General features: G+C 46.4%; 2 protein-coding genes across 2 annotated transcripts; one reads left to right on the top strand and one right to left on the bottom strand.

Annotated features, from left to right (window-relative positions):
- Positions 1-359: 359 nt before the first annotated feature.
- SCTR (secretin receptor) lies at positions 360-14,307 on the top strand. The gene is made up of 11 exons (XM_005505109.3): positions 360-796; positions 4,670-4,773; positions 5,071-5,168; positions 6,123-6,255; positions 7,429-7,582; positions 7,674-7,734; positions 8,766-8,835; positions 11,525-11,616; positions 11,712-11,850; positions 12,033-12,074; positions 13,080-14,307. Exons 1-11 carry the CDS (start codon positions 631-633, stop codon positions 13,254-13,256), a joined length of 1,236 nt encoding a protein of 411 aa, XP_005505166.2. The 5' UTR covers positions 360-630; the 3' UTR covers positions 13,257-14,307.
- A 3,367-nt stretch (positions 14,308-17,674) lies between these two features.
- TMEM37 (transmembrane protein 37) lies at positions 17,675-21,906 on the bottom strand. The gene is made up of 2 exons (XM_065070464.1): positions 21,775-21,906; positions 17,675-20,842 (listed from the first exon to the last, which is right to left on the bottom strand). The coding sequence occupies exons 1-2, from the start codon at positions 21,793-21,795 to the stop codon at positions 20,270-20,272; spliced, it is 594 nt and encodes a 197-aa protein (XP_064926536.1). The 5' UTR covers positions 21,796-21,906; the 3' UTR covers positions 17,675-20,269.
- Between the last annotated feature and the right edge of the window lie 594 nt (positions 21,907-22,500).

Raw genomic sequence — 22,500 nt, 5'->3', positions numbered from 1 at the left:
GCCAAGCCCCACAAGTGGTCTGTTGGCATTATTCACTCCAGCAGAGTCTTGGCATAATGAAAGAGATGAAGAAGCAGAAGAGTATTTATGGTGGTACAAGGATTACATTGATACTCTTCCTCTCTGCCCTTTCCCCAGTATCATTCTGAAGCTGTTTATACTCCTAATCATGTTGTATCTTTTCCTGTTTACAAAAGGATTATGTGAGGAAAATATCAGGGTGAATCAAAGTGGGAGCTTTAGAAAGACTGAAAAGTGAGATAAGAATTTCACATCTGGTTTCCTTCATCTTTCCAGGGCCATTCAATATTTACCAGAAGACAGAGGGATAGCCAAGGGCCTGATGCAAAGTTCACAATAACCCAAGTTCCTCTTTGTCTGCACAGTAGAGACCAGTGAAGCCAAGGACCAGAATGGGATGGCCCTGGAGCTTGCTGAAGCTGGTTTGAAGCAAGTAGGACCTGTTCTGTCCTATCCAGGTCTTAACAGGACTTGCTCTGTCTCATCCAGCTTGCTTTTCAGAGAACTGAACGTTTATGTTCCTGTAGCTGTCTTGGTCCTTGGGAGACATTGCATGGTGTTTGGTTTCTTGGAGATGTTTCAGAGTGTTTCATTGTTAGGAGACGTTTCATGGTGTTTTGTCACTGGGAGATGGTCCCTGGTGTTCTGTTGTTGCCCTTCTCAGGCAGATGTGCTGGAATGTGGGATAACATGAGCTGCTGGCCTTCGTCCGCGGTGGGACAGACTGTCAATGCTCAGTGCCCTGAATTCTTCCAGATGCTGACCGGGAAAAAAGGTAACACTAAAAATGTGCTTTTCTTCCCCAGAATTTTTTTAAATCGTTATTTTATTTTTAAATGTGTATTTACAAAGATGCCACTGTCAGGTCTGAACTCGAAGTGAAATTGTGTCCTTGCTTCTTTTAAAAACCGATGGTCACATAGCTGTTCCATTTCCAACACTAAGGTAAATATGGGAAAGCCTGGAATTAAAGTACCAAGAAGTTTTTAGTGTTTATTTTTCTTAGCCAGGTAGAGAAAAGTGCAGGAAGCAAATGTTATCCTGAGAAGCACTTTTTTAGTATGGTTTATTGAAGGAAGGAGTTTTCTCCACTCAGGTTCTGTGTTTATATATTTATGTCCATCTTTCCCCTTCTAATAGCTACTAAGAGTCAGTGACTGATCTCAGCTGAGCTTGACAGGGACAAAACTTCACACAGTGTTACCTTCATAAAAGTTTCGGCAAAACAGCCAGCCAGGTAGGGGGAAAAGAACCTTTTTTTTGCCTCCATCAAGAGGAAATCTGGACTGGAGGTTCATCCCTTGGCTGGAGACAGGCTCCACACAAGTGACACAAATTCATGGGAACTCAGCTTTCATGGCTCACCAAACAACTTGCTCACAAAGATATGAGCTCAAGCAACATTTGTTGTCATTTCGCTGGGATTTCTGAGATAGAAATGGAGTGAAATGTTATTCCCCGTATACTACAGTATCATGAGACATTAAGTAGGAGTTTCTACCTGCTTTCTGTTCACTTATACTTTTCAGCAATGCCCAAGAAATGTGCCTACATTTCTTTTTAGTGAGTTAATGTTTCAAATCAGAAGAGGGCTTTGCATTTTTCGGTTGTAGGACATGGACTAGTGAGGTCCAGTACTTACAGAAAAGCAGACAGATTTATTTTATGGAGGGAGGAAAGGGAAACAAAGTGCTAGATTGTCTAGTAAAGATGAGATAAATCAGAGGAGAAGGACTTAGTGCTCTTGGAATAAAATCAGACATGAGCTATTAGGATTAAAATAAATACCATGCTACTTGCTATATGCACAAACAGAAGCTGCCCAATGAATCCTATAATCTGGTTTAAAGACAGGATAAACTACACAAAGACACAGGTCACTGAAGAAATCATCAGTCTGGCTCACAGATCTTTAGCGTAGTAATGCCGGCCCTTAAATGCATTAAATGAATCCCTGCTGGTACAGCCACTAGAGGGAACTGCTCCCTGCCTCTGGCCTTTGCACTGGGGATGAAAACAGGAATTTGTACATCCAAAGGTCATAATACATCTCAAACGTGCCTTGTGTTATCTTGGAGATAGTCTAACAGCTGTAATCAGAGTGACAGTGTTCAAAACAGAAACCCAAGACATGGTCTATGAGCATTTGCATCTTATTTTGGTCTCTGCATCTGGCATTTTGGGTAAAGTCAGCAATAGTTTATTCTCATTCTCATAGCCACATTCTTCTTGGATTTTATCCTGCGGTTGGCCCATGGCTCATGAGTTTAATCACTGCTACAGTCATTGACCTGTTTGAAGCAATTTTGCAGAAGAAAAACAAAGATCTGTTTGCTTGAAAAAAAGCAGAATTTTCTCTTCTCGCCACTTACAAAGCAGATGGGCAGCCACAAATGCCAAAGATCCATACATTAAGGGATGCAGATAGCCCTGAGCTCTGACCAAGCCCCTGTTGCTGTGCTGTTGAGCTTTGTGCTGACATCTAGACTTGCATTTGCAGCCCAAACTGTCTGCCCCCTTCCTGCATAATGAAACATAGAAACAAAATAATCTGGAACCAAATAACGTAACTGAAGTTCACATCCAGACTTGCACATTGTGTCTCAGGCAAGAAATGAGGAAAGGTGTGATGACTGGGGATTCAGAGGCAGAGGAGAAGGCCACATCAGATGGTCCCAGTTCCACAGCCATCCCTTTAGCCCGTGTTCCCCCTTGCCTAGGTGATTCCAAAAGCCTCCAAAGCATCAGTAAACACCAAGCACCCATCATTAGACTGATTGCACACCCCAAACCTGCTCCGAGCTGCAGTTTCCCCAGTGTGTGTCACCCATAAGCAAGTAGCATTGTTAAAATTGTGCTCATGTCCATCAATATCATAGGCCCTCCACAATCTCCCATGCATTGCATATAATGCAATTGCACATGTGCACCAACACCGAACTTCACCTCTTATCTGATCCGATTTGATATCTTCAGGTAAAAATCAGTTACAGGCATGTTTACAAGCACAACACTTGGTCTCAGCTAAGTACTTATGTCTTAATAATTGAAACTGAAATACAGAATTTGTCACCACACCACTCCCTTGCCGGGTGCCAGGACAGGTTGGGGATAACAGTTTGGAAGAGTTGTTCATCTTCTGTCGTTGCTGCACTGCAGCAGGGTATGGAAAACCTGGTTTAAAAGGCGAACCTGGCCCTTCCAAAGATGCTAAGCTGGAACAAGGTGTTCATAAATGCATCAGAATAAGAGTCTGATACTGACACACCCAGAGTTCTCCCTGCTTGGAGATCTCTGCATGTTTGCTGTGCTTTGCACTTTCACAGAGGTGAGTTCAAATCAAGCGCAGACATGCTGTCAGGCCACCAGAGTCAGCCAGTCCCAGCAGGGTTCCAAAGAGCATAAACCAGTGCCAAGCACTGCTGCATATGCATCTCCCTCCATTCCTTCAACACTGCAGGCATTTTTTGCAGAAATGGAGTGCCCCAGAGTCTCCATAGCTAAGTGTGTGGGCAAAAGCAGATTTTTATGGTGTCTTCCAGCCAGGTTTCTACTACGAAGCACTGCTGCTTTCAGGCCCTCTCCAAATCTTTGCTAGCTTTGCCATTACTACAGCAAAGCCAGGATTTCACTGCATGTTTCTAAGGTGTGGCTCCTACCTGACAGATCATTGTGATGAGGACAGTGGGCAGTGGTTTTACTTCCTTCTAAAAGTTTCTCATCTCTTCAGCGCATGACCTACATGCCTGGTGGGGTAATTTTCCTCCAGTGAGACTGTAAGGCGTGTAGGACAGGACTTCCCACTTCCACTTTAGTGCCAAATATGAATATGGATGTGTTCAAACCTGTCCTATTCAACCATGTGCAACTTGCTGGAGATTCATCTCTCTCAGCTTTAGGATTCTAAAAGTCAGAGGTCCCAGCAGAAGTGGGTCAGACAAGGTACACTCTGCAGTTGTCTCTCTGAAAATGAGATGAATTCTGCAAATGCCTCTTTTTTGCCACTGACTAGAGAGACAGCCATGAGGGACACAGCTGGACTCAAGCATTTAGCTTTCAGAAGTCCAAGTTAAGTGACGGGAATCCAATCCTAGCCTTTCATTTGCAAATAAACAAGGAAATCAATAATGTAAGACAATGCACAGACCTAGCTGTGGGGACAAACCTTTTAATTTTCATTTAAATCCCACAAAAAATCTGTATCTAAAGTTTTATGTTCTCTTCAGACCATGACAAACCACAGTAAGGAGGTGGGAGCATTCCGGAAAGTATCAGGTTTGCATGGAGTATGAATCTGTGATTGAAAAAGTCATGTGTTTGCTGCTGATCCTGGAACACTGGCCAAGAAACACCAGATGTACCGAACAGCATTGTTTATGTTGCAATTAATAAAAACACATCCATCACAGTCATCCCTTGATTCGGCAAACAATATTATGACCCACACAAGCACACTGGGCAAGTATCAACATCATTAGCTCAGCTGCATTTCACCTCCACCAATGCAGAGTGCACTGCCTGGGGGAAAATATTCTCTTTGCTCTTGGAGCAACCCCTGCACATTGGTGACTGATGCCAGAGGACAAAAAAGATACACTTGAAAATGACCACACCTGTTTTTGTCTTTTTTTGTGTTGTTACCACACAGGTTTTGTCTACCGAAACTGTACAAGTGAGGGTTGGTCAGACCCGTATCCAAGACCCGATATTGCTTGTGGCTACAATGTCAATGACACAACAAATGAGGCAAGAGTAAGTCCAAGTGCCTGTGACCACAGATCTGCTGCTTTGGGGCCCTGGGGGAAGGAACATGTTAAGGAGAAACTGAATGATGTTGTGATTTAGCTCAGGTGGGGTTATTGTTACAGGTGTTTTTCAGTTTAAAAGATTCCTACAGATAATCAGAGTGGGTTCCTCAGGGTAAAACTTCAGTAGCTGATTGTACAAGAAAATGTGTTTGTTAAATAAGAGGGGACCCCTTTCTCTTGGTATGGGCTGACTGCTACCAGACAGTCAAAGGTAAAGACGTCAATCTATGTTCCCATACAGCGTTCCTATTTCATGACTCTGAAGACCATGTACACCATTGGATACTGCACCTCTCTTGTGACGCTGATGATAGCCTTAGCGGTCCTGGTCTCTTTCAGGTGAGGAGAAGCATCTTTGGTTTGATTTGACCAGGGCTTCTGGTCATCTCAGCTAGCACAGATCCATCTGTTGGCTTTCAGGGCAAGTTAAAAATTGAAGAAATTCTGAAACCCTTCACAGAAATCAGTGATAAAAGTAATCTCTGAGTCTTGACTCCCAGAAAATGTCAGGCCTGCTTCTCATATTGTGCTCTTCTGTCCTTTTCAAAATGCAGCTGGACATATTTTGCAGACAGGTGTTTGCACCACCTCCCCGCTGAGGTCTTCCCATGACTTCAGTGTCCCTTGGGCAGACTGTCTTTCCCACTGCTGTTCTTTTCCCCACTTGAGACTGTGGCTAAAACTTTACGTGCTGCTGTACTGGCTTCTGGGAAGGTGTTTCAGGTTGATAGCAGCAATCTGACAGCTTATTTTCACACATCCTTATAACCTGGAATTTGTACTTTGCTGCTTATTCAGTGAAATGAATTTCCCCTACAGTAAGTGTCAAGGCAGCGCCTCTGGGTAGAAGGAACCCCAACTACTTTGCAAACTCATCTTCAGGCTGCACAGCCTCCAGACCCAGATTATGTGGAAATTTAATGCTTAAAACATTGGCAGGCATCAGTGTACTGTGTGGCAAAACAAATAAATGCACCCAGGTGTGGGTGAACACCTTGGGTTCATGTTACTCCAGAAAGGAGGGAGGGATGCTAGACCAAGCATACTGGCATGAAATTGCAATTCTGCTGTCAAAGTACCTGACTGGAGCAGATGTGACTTTAGCATTTTAAGTTCCTGTCTAGGATATCTCTCTTGGGAAATATGTTATTTTTCCTTTCATAGACAGAAAAACAATGTTCTTAATTTGTAAGCTTAGAATTAACAAGGATTGAAACCTGCTGTTGACAGCCACAGGCTACCTGCATTGGTTTGGGAATGTGACTTCATAGGATCCCTGTCTTTTTGTAACAGAAGACTTCGCTGCACGAGGAACTACATCCACATGCACCTCTTCACATCGTTCATCTTGCGAGCCTCATCCAACTTCATCAAGGATGCTGTTTTGTTTTCCTCTGAAGACACAAATTACTGCGGGGCATACACGGTAACCCTCTGCCTTCCAGTTTGCTCCGTGCCTCAGTTTTCCAGCAGGATCCCAGCAGTAGTTAGTGTGCAGGGATGGAAATCTCTGTCTCAACTTTCCATTCAGCATGAGAGGTTATAGGAGAGGAAAGGTATGCTTGGTCCCTTCTCCATCACTCCATCTTGCGTGTTGGTTGTTCCCGGCTGAGTTTCCTCTCTTTGGGGGGATTCTGCATGGGTGGTGGTGGCGTGAAGACACAAAAGCAGCCCAGGCTGGATCAGACACACAGAAACCCAAGTGCAATTCCTCGTGGCTATAGATGCCCTTATGAGTACAGGTCAGTTTGAAGTAGGCACCTGCACTGATAATCTTGATTGCGTTGACTAGGTGACCACAGAAGACACCAGGAGCTCAGTACGTTGACCCAGAAATGCCTAAACACGGGTGTCTCAGGCTGTGAATACAGGATGCAGTACCAGGGTGGAGATTTGTATGTGGATTTTAGATCTTGGTAGATGGGGCTGGCAGGAAAAGTATGAGAACACATTAAATATTGCTGAGTTATACTACAGTATGAGACCTGATAGTAAGATATGGGTTTGCACCCAGAAAGCCTGGAAAGGGAACCTCCCAAATTTTGAATTAATTTTTTCCTTTTTATTGGCAGCAAAATATTTTTAAAACCGGCGGCAGGGGGAAACACTGGATACAATGATCAATGCTGTAAACCAAAATATGAGAGTTAGGGAGTGGGGGAAAAAAAAAAAGGTGGTTTGTTTGACCTCCCCAGTTTTGCTGGATTTTTGTTGCTGAATAAGAACATTTTGAGCAAATCTTGTCTTTATCAACCCTTTTTCTTGGGAAAAAAAGGATAACAAATACATTCATGTGCTTCTTTAAGGTGATATCAGTGCTGCTAATACTAATAAGGTAGTAACAGTGAAAGTCCTCTCAGACAGTAACCCAAACCCATGCATCCATCACACTTTTGGTTCTTGCTACTGAGGCAGTTGATAAATACATGTATGAGTGTCAGTCCTGCTTTCTTGTCATGTGAACGCCTGTCTCAATGTCATGCATTTAGTTCCCTAATTGCTATAAAATCTCTGTTTGCCAAGATTTATTTACAACTGCTTCTCTGTTAGAAGGTAGATATGAACCCAGGCAGAAGCTAATTATCCTCTCTTTCCTCAGGCAGGGTGTAAGCTCACCATGGTCTTCTTCCAGTATTGCATCATGTCTAACTACAGCTGGCTCCTTGTGGAGGGACTGTATCTCCACACTCTCCTGGTTATTTCTTTCTTCTCGGAAAGGAAATTCTTCTGGTGGTTCACCGCCCTGGGATGGGGTACTTGTTCTCCTTTCAGTAAGAGTAACTGTGGGTTTGTTTTTCCTTTGGAGTGGATTTGTGGAGCAGTAATTACCTTTTCCAATCACAGGTGCCCCAGCTGTGTTTGTGGCCGCATGGGCAACTGCTAGGCAACTCCATGAAAATATTGGGTAAGTTGTGTGAAGGAGAGAAGGTGGCACACCAGGGGGAGCACAAAGCCCCTGTACCGGCTGCTCCATGGGGTCCTGCTCATTTGTACCTACTGGCAGCCAAGCAAACCCACCACCACACCACTGTTGTGTGGTTGGGAGTAGAGGTCCATCTAAACAACCTGAGAAAGAACCTTGAATTTATTTGAGCATTTTCTGGAGCACTGTGTCCAGTTTTGGGCTCCCCAGTTTAAGAAGGACAGGGAATTACTGGAGGGAGTCCAGCAGGGAGCTACAAAGATGATTAGGGGTCTGGAACATCTTTCTCATGAGGAGAGACTGAGAGAGCTGGGTCTGTTCAGCCTGAAGAAGAGAAGCTAAGAGGGGATCTCATCAATGTTTATAAATATCTCCAGGGTGGGTGTCAAGAGGATGGACCAGGCTCCTTTCAGTGGTGCCCAACAATAGGATGAGAGGCAATGGGCACAGATTGAAGCACAGGAGGTTCCATCTGAATGTGAGGAGAAACTTCTTTACTTTGAGGTGCCAGAGCCCTGAACAGGCTGCCCAGGGAGGTTGTGAGTCTCCTTCTCTGGAGACATTCAAAACCCACCTGGACATGTTCCTGTATGATTTGTTCTAGCAAACCTGCTTTAGCAGGTGGTTAGGGCTGGATGATCTCCAAAGGTCCCTTCTGACCGCAACCATCCTGTGATTCTGTAATTTTCAAGGATAGGAAGTAACCTTCAGGTATCAATTCAGCCTGCAATGTTTTCAGCATCTGTATCTGACTTTCTGATGGGTAGAACTTTCCTCCTTTCTCTTCTCCCTTCCAAAATTTTGAGCAGTGGTTGTACTTAAAGGCAGGACATATTTTTGTCCTGTGCAGGTGAACTGTTTTCTGTCAGAAATGTTGTACAGCTAAGTGAGAACAGGAAATTAATTTTGTAGAAGGGAACATGGGTGTACCTGAAGTGTAAAACAGACTAAACCCCTTTGAAAAGACACCAGTGTTTTGATAACTGACTGCAGCTTCTCTTCTATTTTTACAGGTGTTGGGACATTAACACTAATGCCAATACCTGGTGGATCATTAGGGGCCCTGTAGTTTTGTCTATTTTTGTAAGTTTTTTTCTGGGACATGCAAATTCAAACTGTATTTTCAAATCTTGTGAAGTCAAAGATCATCTAGTCAATGTGCTCTAGAAGTGTGTTCATGAACTGATCTTAGACATGTGCCTGAACTGGTGTAACACATGAATTACTGCTTAAGCAACTTCTGCTCAGCAGGATTTAGTCAGTAACTAAATGCCCTGAAGAAAAGTTCACAAGGAAAGCTATAAGGTCCTCCCCAGAAGCAAGAGCCTGAAGAAGATCAGGTTTCCACATCCTGTTGATTTCATATGAACTTGGCTGGCTTGTGGAAGCTTGTTTTGGACTGTTTCAAGGAAGTCTCTGGAGGAGAAACGCAGTGGCCGTACATTTCAGTACAATCGCCTTTGTGTCTCCTGGTCAATGCCCCTCTCAGCAAAGCCAAAACCAACTTGCCTTACATGACCATTAGCTTTTGTTTTCAGCAATGAAAGCACAGGCTGCACACATCATATGTTAGTGGGCTGGAATTATATATACTATTATGGCATTGCTCACTTCACAGGCACTGAAACTCAGTGTGAACCTGCCCAGTCCAGTAGCGATGTCATGAATGGTTTGGTACAAACAGTACTCAGCACCTATGGTTTGAGCATTTGCTGGTGCTCACCTTCAGAGCCTTTAGGTACCACGGGGATGGAGCTGCTTCTTGGAGATAAATGTTCTGGCCAACTGCGATGCTCTGTGGCAGAGCACACTGCAATGGCCAGTCTTAAGCCCTAGTACAGAAACACTCAAGCTGCTAGTTAGTCTCAAGTAACCTGCTGACACTCCAAGTGAGAACTCAAGAATTGGTTAAGAGTTTTGTGTTGCCAGTAGGAGCCAAACACAAACCACAACTGCTCTCTTGGACACCCAAGCAGCAGAGGTGGTCAGTTAAAGTTCTGCTCCCATTTAGCACTGAGCAATCCTTCACCCCCAGAGACAAGCAGAAGACCACACAAGAGATTCAGGATTAATTTAACAGGGCCATAGTGTTTATTTTTCTTGATGAAATAACTCTTATGTGCCAGGAGCCACTCAGCAATATTTAAATGACAACAAGGCCCAGGCATTCTGCAAGGCAAAACGCACAATCGTAATTTATCTATCTCCTAGGTTTCCTCAAAACCCTGATCTCATCTAGCTTAGCTGCTTAAGGCAGGAGCCGCCTGTATGACTCTGCCTCTTTACCTAAGAGGCTTTTCTCAAGACCATAGTCACAGACAAACAAACAACCTGTCCTTCAGAATTCAGATCTAATCTCTTTATTCCTCACAGCACACAGTCCTTAGCAGTTCAAAGGGCAGAGAATCAACACCCATACACTCCTTTGTGCTCCTGGGCTGACATTCATTGCCCTGCTGCCCAAGGACTGTCCCTCCCAGCAGGAATCCCACCATCCCCCTTCCCCAGTAGTTTTTCATCAGCAAATGTCCTGCTCAGCCTACACTGCTCATGCCTGGCCTGCTGGGTTAAAAACCCCAGAATCTGCAGACCTGGACCTCCTTTTTGCCACATCACGCCCGAAATATTTCAGTCTTTCCTGTATGTTCCACACCCCTTGCTATTCCCAGCTCTGCTCCTTTCCTCACCTTCCACCAGCTCCTCAAACTTCCAGCCCTCTCCAGACACCCTCAGCAGTCCAGACCGCACAGCCACAGTTGTTCCCTCTGCATCCAATAATTTTGGGAATGGAGGGACATCCCAGGTCTGTCCCATCTAGCAGACCTGTTTCTCTTAGGGAAACCACCCACCACTCAGGACCCTGCTGTGGCACCCACAGACACGTCCAAGCCACCACGAAGAGAATGCATTGCTGTGATGGTGTTTTCAGGTAGAGGGAGGGGTTGAGGGCCTGCCATGGTGCAGGGTGTCACAAAAGGGGTTTGGGTGCAGGTCAGCGGGCAGTGCTGGGGGCAGGAGGGGTGCAGGGCAACGTTGGAGCCCTGAAACAAAAGGCAGATAAAGCCCAGGTTGGTCCCTGATGCTATGGCTGTGAGGTGCTGAGGCTGGCTCTGCTTCCCCTGACTCCTGCTCTTTGCCTGAGGGTCAAACGAGCAGAAGCAGCTATTGTTTCACCTTTGTCCTAGCTGAGCAGCAGATCAGCGTTTTTATCTGAGATTCACACTTGGAGAGGGGGAAAATGCAAAAGTAAGAACTTCAGAGTTTCTCCTATCACCACTTTAAACTATGTTGCCTTCATCTTCCCAAACCACAATGTGTCTTTGACAGGGATCAAATGACATTTGCAGTCCCAGTTAACAAGCGATAGCTCTGGTGTTGCCCCTTCACTGGCACACTAAGTGGGGCCACACTGGGCAGAGTTTGTGAGAAGGATACTGCCTGAAGAGATCCTACTGATGCGCCTGGTCTTGCTGCAATTTGGTAATTTGCCCGGACAACAAGCCACGATCGTCCCCATAACTAAAGCTGCAGCAAACCAGCAGGGAAAACAGCCAGCACCAGAGCCCAGGGTGGTGGGACAGACTGGAGAGACAGGGACCCAGATGGAGACAGGAACACAGGCAGGCCGGCCCCAGCCCCTCTGTTCTGCCTTCTCAGCTCAAACACCCCAAACTGGCTCCACTGGTACCTGGCAGTTACATAAGTGGTTACTGGGCATTTGTTTTTCGTGTTTGGTGTTTGGCTGTTTTCACATCTTTTTTTTTTTCTTCAGATTAATTTCATTCTTTTTGTCAACATTTTAAGAATCTTGATGAAGAAGCTCAGCTCTCCTGAAGGACGGAGCAGTGACTTCAACCAATACAAGTATGCCCCTTACATTGCAACTTTATGCCTCGTGAGCCCGCCCAAGATCCCCTTGCTCCTTCTACACTGTCTTTCCCTGCTGATTTCATTCTCAGGAGACTTGCGAAGTCAACGCTCCTCCTCATCCCTCTCTTTGGGGTCCACTACATCATCTTTGCTTTTTTCCCCGAAGACACAAGCAGCGGCACAATGGAAATTCAGCTTTTTTTTGAATTGGCTCTTGGATCATTCCAGGTAATATTTGACAAGCTATTATTTCTTTAAAGTAAGAAAAAGAGGTATAACATTTAACTCTGTAATGGAACAGAGTCCCAATGGCAAAACCAAGTGCTCTGATTTCCCTTGAGATGTTAATCCCCATTCAAAATCTGCAGCTGGAATTCTAAATGTGTGACCATGGTTCTTTTATCTTTTAGGGCTTCGTCGTGGCTGTGCTTTATTGTTTTCTTAATGGTGAGGTGAGTTTCGTATATATAACATTCTTTTTTATTGCTCAAGCATGCCTCATTAACCAGGAGGATATGTTCTCCAATGAGTTACATGTTTTATCTCAGGGTTTTCTTCCCAGCTACCTAACGTCACTTGTGAAATACCTCCTAGACCTGGCAAACCCATGTAATTGTATGCCGGATGCAAACTTCACTATTGCAGCCCTTTCGTAAATCAGATAACATCATTACTCTCTGGGAACGGAGGGTGAGAGTACCATCCCGCACACACTCACAATCACCCGGCTCTGATGTATGGTACTATTATCTGTCATCCCACAGCTGTTTTCTTTGCTTAATCCTTGGGAGGAATTTATCAAAAGCTGTATCCAGTCCAGCTTTATTAGGAACTCTCATAAGGTAAAGCTTTTGGAAGTGGGACCACTTCCTTTGTAGTCGTATTATGACTCTCAGGCTTCTGGGCTAGAACTTGCAATCTGAAATGCTGCTGCTACTAGAGCTGGGGGTAAAACGTTGTCCAAACCTGGGAGATCCTGAAGTTATTGGAAGGAAGCAAAAATACTTTAGTCCTTAGAGAAAAAGTCACTTTGAAGTGGAGGAGGTGTTTGAAGTGCTTTGACTGATCTTTTAACAGAGTTCAGAAAAAGCTGTTTTGAAAAGAAAATCTGCATTTTTTTTACCTTAGACTGCCAAAATGTCCCAGCTTTACAACGGAAATAAAGATCTTGGAAAAATCTAAAGCATACGCTTAGACCAGCTACACTCTATGAACAGTTTCACCTGCAATTAAACAGAAAAACAGGTTAACAAAAAAATTGTGTCGCTGCAACAACAGTATCACAAGAAGTGACAAGAATAAGGCCCTAGCCTAACCCCTTAAACTGGGGGTTAAATAAATAAATCCAAACCTTGGCAAAGGTAACCCACTCTCCTTTTCCTGTTATACTGCTCTCCGCAATGCTGGACTCCAAGATAAACTAGCTGAACTAAGTATTTTTTGATCTTTCTACCTAGGTTCAGCTGGAAGTTCAGAGAAAATGGAAGCAGTGGCATTTAAGCAAACAACTGCGTCAGCATCTTAGCACCTCAGCGAGTAACGGGGGAAGCGGCTTCACTCAAGAGATGCAGATGGTGAGGTCCAGCCCACCAGAGCGCAGGAGAGGAACCCTCCAAAAATCAAGCGCGCTTTAACGCCGTATGCCTAGAGGATACCTCCATGCCCAGATACACATGGTTAAATCCCATGGACCGTGCTGGGAGTCTTGTGTATCCAAAAGCAGGACTTGGCTGTAGGCCAATGTTTCTTGAAGCACATCTGTTCGTTTATATCCTGTGTAGCACCTGAGTTATTTTGCAAGGCAAAACGGGCCAAAACGTTCTGCTCTTCCTTGGGTTTCTGGCCACAGTCATTTGTGTTTCTTTCCACGCCAATATTTTTCAGCTGCTATTTCTGCTTTAAATGTGACCTTTCATTTTCCATGTGGTTCTCCAACATGTTCCAGGCTAAGCCCAGCTAGTGAGTATTAGATGTTCTCTGTTTCTTCTGCTGTTGATGATGGGAGGACACCAAATTTCATACAATGAAGGTTACATGCCATCCTTTAACATAGCCCATGGGTTTGAAATGAAAGGTTAAATCATCCTTAAAATTTACCAAGACTCAAAGTCTTTCTGTGTGGTGATGGATGGTGGACACGAAGAACATAAAGCACAGCTGAGCTCCTGTGTCTTCTCTAACTCTATAACCATTGCTCACATATGCTCCGGTGTCAGGTTCAGACAGTTTTCTTCCTTTGTGTCTTCTAACAGTGGAGATCTCAGAAATAGTAGTGGCCCAGTTTGGATCTTTGTATCTTTTTGAAATGGTAAAAAAGCTACTATAGCATATTCCAAGGGTGGCCAAGAAAACTTCATTAAGATGGGTCTTCCCTATTGGGTCTGAACCTGAGACTTGTCCAGCTAGTCTTTGAATGGAAGCAATGAAATCCCTTGAGAGATTTAAATCTCAATTAAACTGGACAGTACAAGGTCTCTTGTGTAAAAAACCCACCATAGTGTCTGGCAAAAATCCCTTCAGAGTCCACAGGACTTAGCGTGCTGAAATCCGCAAAGTTACACACTGTAATACACTGTCACAAGGTATCTGAGCTTCTGTTAACAGCTTTCTGTTCTTAAACATAAAATTGTTAAGAAAATTTCCCTAGTTTGAGTAGGAAAGGGATAAAGGAATTCATCCAACAAATGCAACCAGGACTCCTCCTTGATTTTGTATCCGCATTTCCCCACTTGGGGTAATTCTTGCTTTTTTTTTTTTTTCAAGGGCAAAGATAACTGACAGAAAGCAAGTGGTATTTATCATACTTCTCTCTCCTCCCGATCACCTACAAGACCTTGGCAAAACATGTGTGGTATGTCAAATGCTGCCTGAGTAGAGCAGCACTCCCCAACTCTCCCAAAACTGCTCTAAGGAGGTTTTGTTCACACCAAACCATCACAGTAGACTTCTGCCATTTAACCACAAGGCAAACACACAGAGAAATTCAAAGGATGCTTTCAAAGTTAAAGTACCTGTGCAGAAGCAGGTTTTTTGAATGCTATTAGTACCATTTCAAACCCTGAGATTCTGGAAAAATGTATTTTTTATCTCTGCTGGTGCGGACAGGCGACACAGCCTGTATCCTCCCTGGCAAACAGGCGCTGCCTGGGCCAGGATGGGCACCACAGCAGATGAGAGGGTTTTGCCTTCGCTCCAGCTCCCCTGCCTGGTTGGCTTTGCCTTTTGATACCGGTCACCCAGTAGCAGGAGAGCTGAACCTCTTTAAAACCAGGGGGAAAAAAAGAAATCAATCACAAAGCAGTGAAGTGGCAAGGATTTCCAGGAATTAATTTTCAACTTTTTATTGAAATTGCAAGGCTTTGAGTCAACATCATTCTTTAAGACTCGGCCAAAGCACGAGGAAGGAAGAGCAGAAGCAGCATCAGTCCCGTGACCGAGAGAGAAGTGAAAGATCTCACTTTTTGCTGACTAACCCAAGCCGAGCAGAGCCCCCAACCTCCTCAGGGGTTCACTCTGTCCCAATGCATTTAGCAACTCAGATACTTCCAAAAAGAGACAACCATTAACCTAATTTTCTCTCTGGCCTACAAATAAGACCAAAAAGAATAAAACAACCTGTATGTTCCCTGAGAATTAAACATGTACCAGTCAAGCCAAAGCAGCTGTTTAAGGGCAGGTGCCTTCTTTCAGGATAAATGAAGAAATATAGATTCAGAGGTACAATAACATGTAATTAATTAGATCTGATGCAATTATTTGCTCTCCCACAAACTGGCATAAGAGCTCAGCCCTGCAGTGAGCAGTCAGGACCAGCACTGGTGGCACAAGATCAGGTGGAGCCCAGGCTGAATGTGATACCTATTTGTACCGTAGCCCTGGTGGAACAGGGGTGAACCACATGCCCTGAAACAAAATGCTCTTATTTTTTGTATTTTAAAAAAAGTTCTAGCGTAAGTTGTTTTACATGGCTATTTTTGTTTTATTTGACCTTTCTGAAATAACAACAACAAAAACAACAAAAAACCCCACCCCAAACAAACAAACAATAAACCAAACCACAAACAAACAAGCCCCCCAAAATAATAAGGAAGTATTGCCAGGTTCTGTTTTACATTTGATTCTGGCATCAAGCACTGACCCGGTTTGTATGAAAAGCTGAGGATCCATAAACACCCTCAGCTGTCAGCTGGCATTCGGAGTCCTCAGCTCTTTGGGAAGACTAAGTCCACTCAGGCAGGTGGTCCCAGGCAATACAGTGCTGCCAACCACCACTGAAGTGGTATGGATTCTTACCTTGCCCATCTTCTGCACGGGTGATGCAAAAGCACCCTTCCCTGCTGGGGATCTCTCAATTAACTGAATGGAAGAATATTGAAGAAAAGAGCTACTTAGCTCAAGGAATGTTGACGTGTTTATAAGCAGATGAAGAGGAACAGGGAAGTAAATCTCAGTGAGCAAAACAGAGAGTGGGAGATCACGGGGTGCCAGGCACAAACCCAGCAGCCTGAAACAACTGACACAGGCTGAACACAAACTCTGTATTTGGGCTTTACCGACTTCCCTTTTTCTGTACTTGTTACGGGTACTCAACGTAAAGCAGTTTATCATCAGGAAAGGGGACTTGAGTACCATCTTTCAGACAAGTAGTCACCCTTGTCCTGGGACACTGGTGTCAGCCTCTGGCCATTCAGCCCCGGTCCCCTGAGGAGCCAACCGTGCAGGCAGCAGCTCCAGCAGCTTGAACATGAGTGGTCAAAGATCTAAGGGTGAATTTAAAAGGAAGTAACTAATGGATTTTCTCTCCCAATACAGCAAACAAGGAAGTTCCCAGCAAAACTTGTTAGAATCAAGATGCAGTATCATTGTGCAGTGAACAATTACACTGTGCAGTGAATAATCACACTGTGCAGCTGGATGCAATTACATTGGGGGACCTGAAATGAACCTTTTCAGAAGAGGGTGGTGCCAATTCAGAGGGGTTGGACCCATGTGAAGGTGAGAGGCCCCAGGAATCCAGCCAACACCCCTTCCAGAACACCCCTCAGGGCAGACCTTTCTTCCACCCAGAAGCAAGGCCCTTCTTACAGGTGCAAGCTGATGGGAAGGTTTAGAAGAAAGGCCATTACCGGCTTACCACAGGCCCCAGCAGAGGGAAAGAGAAAGCAGTTAAGGAATTATCTTTCTGTAACCGCCTTCCCCTGACTCCCAAAAGCAAGCAAAGCTCAACCTTCAAACCAGGTGTTCCTCCAAACACAGGTGATGAAGGTACTGTAGAGTTAAAATCAAAGCACCAGTAACAGTCCAGGATATCTTTCTAGTTAGCATGCCCTGTACCATTATTTCCTTATTCTCATCCACAAGCAATGGTTTGTGCACAAGCTTCCAATTAAAATTAGTAACTGAGCAAGTCTAAACAGCTCATTAACAAGAGGTGATGTTCATTATCCTGCTTTCAAGGGATATTAAACCATCTGAGACTGACCAACGGCCTCTCCCATCAGAAAGAACACCAGGTGCTAATCAACTTCCTTGAAGTTACATGAACTAATTCAGTGGTGAAGCTGGAGATCTGTTTAACTAAACTTAACTAAACCTGTCAGTACTTGGGGGAAAAGTGTATAAACACTTTTGTGCTTTGATACCACTTCTGCAAAGCTGGGGAAAAGAGCAAGGATGCTTTAGACCCAGGGTGCGGTGTGGGGAGAGAGAGGTGAAGGACACAGGAAGGAGCTCTCTAGCTGGTAAACAGAGCACATGCAACAGCAGGAAATCATTAAGAGCCCCTCTTGTTTTTGCAAGACAAGAAAGCAGTGCTGGCTGCTTGGATTGGTGTGGAGACCCTGGAGGGGAAAGGAGAGGGGAATGTGCAGCAGCTGCAGGGTCTTGGCTTCCTTGGTTGGAGCTCGGCGAAGCGCCAAGCAGTTGTTTCTTCATTCATCTAGCTGGATAAACACACAGAATTGGTGCCTCAGAGATTACATAAACCCTGCTCATCCCCTTAAATCTGCACCCTGATATCTAAGTGTAAAAAGAGAGAATTACAGTTATCTTATTTCAAAGAAATTTATTTAACAAACTTCAGGAATATTGCTTGTTGCTTCCACAGGCTTCAGAAAATGAGCCGTTACCCATTGCTGCACAAGTTGCTCTATATAAGGATGTCTCCAAGACAATCAACCTTGTTTTGTAGTATTTAGCCATCAAAATGCATCTTCTCCTAGCATCATTAAGTCAAGTAGTACTACACAAAGCCAGTTGGAAAAAGGAATTACTTTATTTTCCATAGAGGATTCCCTACCCCCAACAAAAGGCCTCTTCAGCTAGCAGAGGACATCCTAAAATCATTCATATTTCCACCAAGTCTTGGGTGAACTCAATGGCCAATTATCTGCTGCCTCCCTCTAACCCGAGTGGGAAGCGCCAGGCTGGGGCTCAGTCTGGCACTGTTGCCCACTAGCTAAAAGGGGAACACGCACAGAGAAATTATTTCCCGTTCTGAATGTCACCAAGAAGGCACTGCAAAATTACATCCATGTTTCTAGACAAGCCATGGACACTCTTGACCTCACAGAGGGGAACTGTCCTGCCTGGCATGGGTATCCCTAAGCACCACAACTGATTTATTGGTTAGTTAAGGCACTTTACCACTTGGTAACACCGAAGTGAAACAGCTTGAGACTGGACCTTGCAGAATCTCTCTGGATTAAGTGGCTCTGCTAAAGCCAACAGCACTGTTCACACAAGCATTTGCAAGTTCAGCCCACTAGCATGTCCTCAACAGTGCAATCTGGCAAATCAAAAGCACCTTCACAGAAACAGAATCACAGTGTGGTTTTCCAGAAACAGGTTAAAGGCACAAGTCCTTGTCCTTGAGAGGGTCAAGAAACCATGACAGAGCCTCAAACATGGAAAAGCTTCAGGGAGCTGGCTGGCTTGCACAGCTTTGTGCATTATCTCCCCAGAAAGATGGCCAATGCACATGCAAAAGCACAATTGGCACTGTCCAGAGCAAGCCCGGTCTGAAACTGCATTGTGAAACAGCCTTAGGAGCATTGTCTGGAAAAGTTACGGAAATCTGAGAAGGAATGGAAACTGTCCTCATGAAGGTGAGTCCACAGGAGCACGTTCAGCAGGTGTGGATGTATGCTCAGGCAGGACTTAGGATTCTTCACTTTCAAAGACAAAGCTGTTTACTCACAGCTCACCTACACAACCTTCCCAGCCCTTGTGCTATGATGCTTTTGTTTCAGGTAAAAAACTCTGTCAAACTTGCTGCGCAGGAAATGAAAACCTTGTTCAACACATAGAAACATTTGTCCTCACAGAAAAATACAAGCAGTCTTACCAGAGGATAGAAACCAAACATTTAACCCGAGACCCTGAAATACTCCGAAGACACTTTAATCTGTGGTCAATGGAGTGCTGTATATAGGGCAGGGAGGATACATGTGGGGCAACCCAACCTCTGAGGTCTTTTCTTATTTTCCATCAGACACCTTGGGGACCTTCAAAGCTGCAGCAATTGTAGAGATCTTGACTCCGGCACTGGCAGGAGGAAGACCAGCCTTAATATAATTTTGTCTCAGTATCTTTGGATTTCCACCAGCTGTGACAGATTACAGCTGCTTCCATCAGACCCTCCTTGGGCAATCTTGGGCTTCTCATCCCAGGCCCACTGTTAATCAGGGAAGAAAAGGACTTAGTCTGGTCAGGAAGATCTAGAGCTTTATCCTCCCAGAGGAAATGCTACAGGAAACTCTCAACTATAAGATGAGTTGATTTCCCATTGCCCCAGCAGGACACTCTGAGAACCAAAACATACCGCAGAAGGTGCAGTGGTCTCAGCATGGTCTGCCCAGCCACGATGCCCAACTTAAAGCCCCTGCAGACCTTGTCCTGCTTGCACAAAAGGGGTAAAAAGAAAACCAGGAAGAGCAATGCCCCAAGACTGTAAACTTTGCAGGGGCTGTGAGGGAGTCAGTTTGGGTGACTTATTGGCATGTGATATACAGGCAGCTACATCTCCCTGCACCTCTCTCACGGGAAAGGACAGATACAGGGAACATGCCAAAAGAAAACAACACTGGTGACCAGATCAAGATCTGTGTGCCTTCTCTTTTGAAAGGGAAATGGAGGAAAGATCCAGTGAAGATTTTCTATACTCCATGCCAGTGAGCACAGTCAGGGACAAATCATCTGTCCCTGAGACAGAGCAAAGCCATGAGACACATTAAAGTTGTGTTACATTCTTCACAGGCGCCAGAGTAGGGGAAAAAGCCCAGCAACACCAAACCTCCAGTAATACAAGCTTTGTATAAACCTCAGAACTGAGCCCACATGAGTAGGTTGTAGTCTGCCAGCCCTTTGCACATTTAATGGGACACCATCTTCCTGAAGCCGCTCCTTCAAAAAACCCCACACTTCAGCAACAGCCAGTCTCAGTCCGTGCTTTGCTCACGTTGGGCCACCCTCCACGCTGGCCAGTGGGTGGGTATGTCTTCTACAGGCACCAGGACTGACTCATGCTTCCCCTCCTTGAACACAATTTAAGACACGGTGTACTTTTCAAACTTCATTAGACTCCCTTTTTTTCCAGTCTAATTGGCAAAGCTGATTACACAAAGGCCTTTCTGTACACGCTTTGCACCTAGATTTTGCCTACCCTGTTCCTGGGGTGTGTGAGGCTGTTGATGTGAAGTCCACTGATCCCATTAAGGAAGAAGAGAAAGGCAGCAACGAACTCACACCAGTATGTCAGCGCAAAACCCGTGAAGGTGAGGTGATCCTTCACAAGGATGGAGAAGCTCAAAACTCCAGTGGCCGACAGCAAAAAGGAGCAGAGGATGAGAACTGAGCCCATTGACCACTTCCGCCTTGCATTAGCATCCTCGCAGACTTGGGACACCATCAGGAGCTCCAGGCCAAAGATGGCAACCACAACAGCAAAGGCAACCATGCTTCTTATGGGAATCATCCCCACACTCAACCCCTCCACATTGGCCAGGCTGAGGTCAGTGACACACTTCAGGACAGTGCCATTGCTAACGGTGCAGAAGTGCCACAGTCCAAAGAGCTGCCCCCTTGCAAAGAGCCAGCGGCCATCGCAGACAGAGATGGATGACAAGACCACTGCTATTGCCACGCACAAGATGATCAGGCTCCTGATGAGCGTCTCAAAGAAGGATTTCTGTGGTCTTCGGTGCACCAGCAGCCTCTGCGCCTTAAAGGATAAAAGGGAGGGTGAGGAAAAAAATATGAGTTAACAGTACTACTTTAGGGTAAAATGAAACCAGAGGGACAAAGCTGTGGGACTTCAGCGTTTAATGTGATTTGCTTGTGCACATCAAACTCTTTCTCAAATAAGAAAGCAATGTAGTTACAGGCTGTATCCAGGAGAAAGGAAGGGTGGGAGAAGCACTCCAGGTTCCCTGGCTGCAAGAACAATGCTCCCACGGCAAGGGCCGGGTTCGAGATCACAAAGGCTCCGGGCTGAGCAAGGTCCCTGCCCCAGGGCTCCCACAGCACAGCCTCCTGCCTGGAAGGGCTGGAGGAAACCGCCGGCCCCTGCCTGGGAGAATGGAGCTCGACGTCTGGGACGGGGGAGGCAGCAGAAACGGGGCGGGGGGAGCACCCAATTACCAGCACTGCCCTTCTTTTCCCACAGCCTTTTTGGGCGGCAGCCAGCCGGACTCTCCCCTCCATTTGCCGGCAGCAGCTGCGGTCCGGACCCGGCTCCTCACCCCGCGGGCGGCACGGCTCGGCTTCCGCGGGGCTGCAGCCCCCAAGAACCCGCGTGGGCAACGCGCGGCCCCGCTCCTCCTCGAAACCTTCCAAGGGGGCCCGAAATATAAAATAGAAGCCAAGCACCCCAAAACCGCCTCCAGCCCTGAACGGCAGGCGGTGGTGCTCAGAGACCCAAGTGCGGAGAAAGAGCGGCTGCAGCCCCGCCTGTGGGGAGGGGAAATCCACGGACACAGGGGAGCTGCTGCCGGCCCGGGGAGGGGGGATCCGGCTGGCCGCGCCCCGTGGTTCCAGTGAGGGTTGGGGTGATCCTGGCTGTGCAGGGACAAGCCGGAGCAACAGCCCCACGGCGGGGAGATGCGCGGCCCCAGCGCCCGGAGCCTCGCCCGCGGGAGCAGATCGGCGACGTACCTGCGCCCCAATGGCCGTCATGGTGCCGGCGGCGCAGAAAGACGCGGGCGGGCTCCGGCCGCGGCCTTTTATTTCCCCGGAGGGCGGCGGGCAGCCCGTCCGCCCGCCCCGCCCGGGCGCCGTGCGAGCCCCCCCGCGGCTGAGTCAGCAGCGCGGCCCCGACGGGCGGAGCCGGGCTGAGCCAAGCCGGGCTGCTGCTCTCAACGGCCCGAGATAGCGGGGAGAGCCAGCGCTGCCCGGGCCAGGGAGACAGGCTTGTCCCTGCCCGGTCTAGAGCACCACCGCCCGAGGAGCTGGTATCCCGGGCGGCAGCGGTTCCTCCCGCCGTGCTGCAGCCTCATCTGCACCCCTGGGTGCCTGTGTATCCCTGAACGGCTCCAGGTTTGTTTCTCCAGGCAGCGTTTCTGGCCCTGATGCCAGGCCTTCCTGGGACGGGGAGCAAACCTGAGACCTTAGAATTAGACGATCTCTAAGGTCCCTTTCAACTAAATGCATTCTATGACTCAGTCTCCTGCTTGTCCTCCCCCGGGCCCGCAGCCTTTGGAGAGGCGGGTATTGCGCTTCACCAGTAGTGTGCTGCAGGGGAGTCCCTCTGCACCGCTCCGGGAACGGGCCCTGGGGATGTGGTGCTGTGCACAGTGTTACTCAGCCAGGGAACACAGAAACCAGTCCTGCGCTTCCCAGCAGCGGCTGCTCCTGGGGTTTGTTTCCAAAGCCACTGGGACA

This window comes from Columba livia, chromosome 7 (genome assembly GCF_036013475.1).
Source record: "Columba livia isolate bColLiv1 breed racing homer chromosome 7, bColLiv1.pat.W.v2, whole genome shotgun sequence".
NCBI lineage: Eukaryota > Metazoa > Chordata > Aves > Columbiformes > Columbidae > Columba > Columba livia.
The sequence above is the reverse complement of the archived record's forward strand: the minus strand, read 5'-3'. Positions and strand labels throughout refer to the sequence as shown.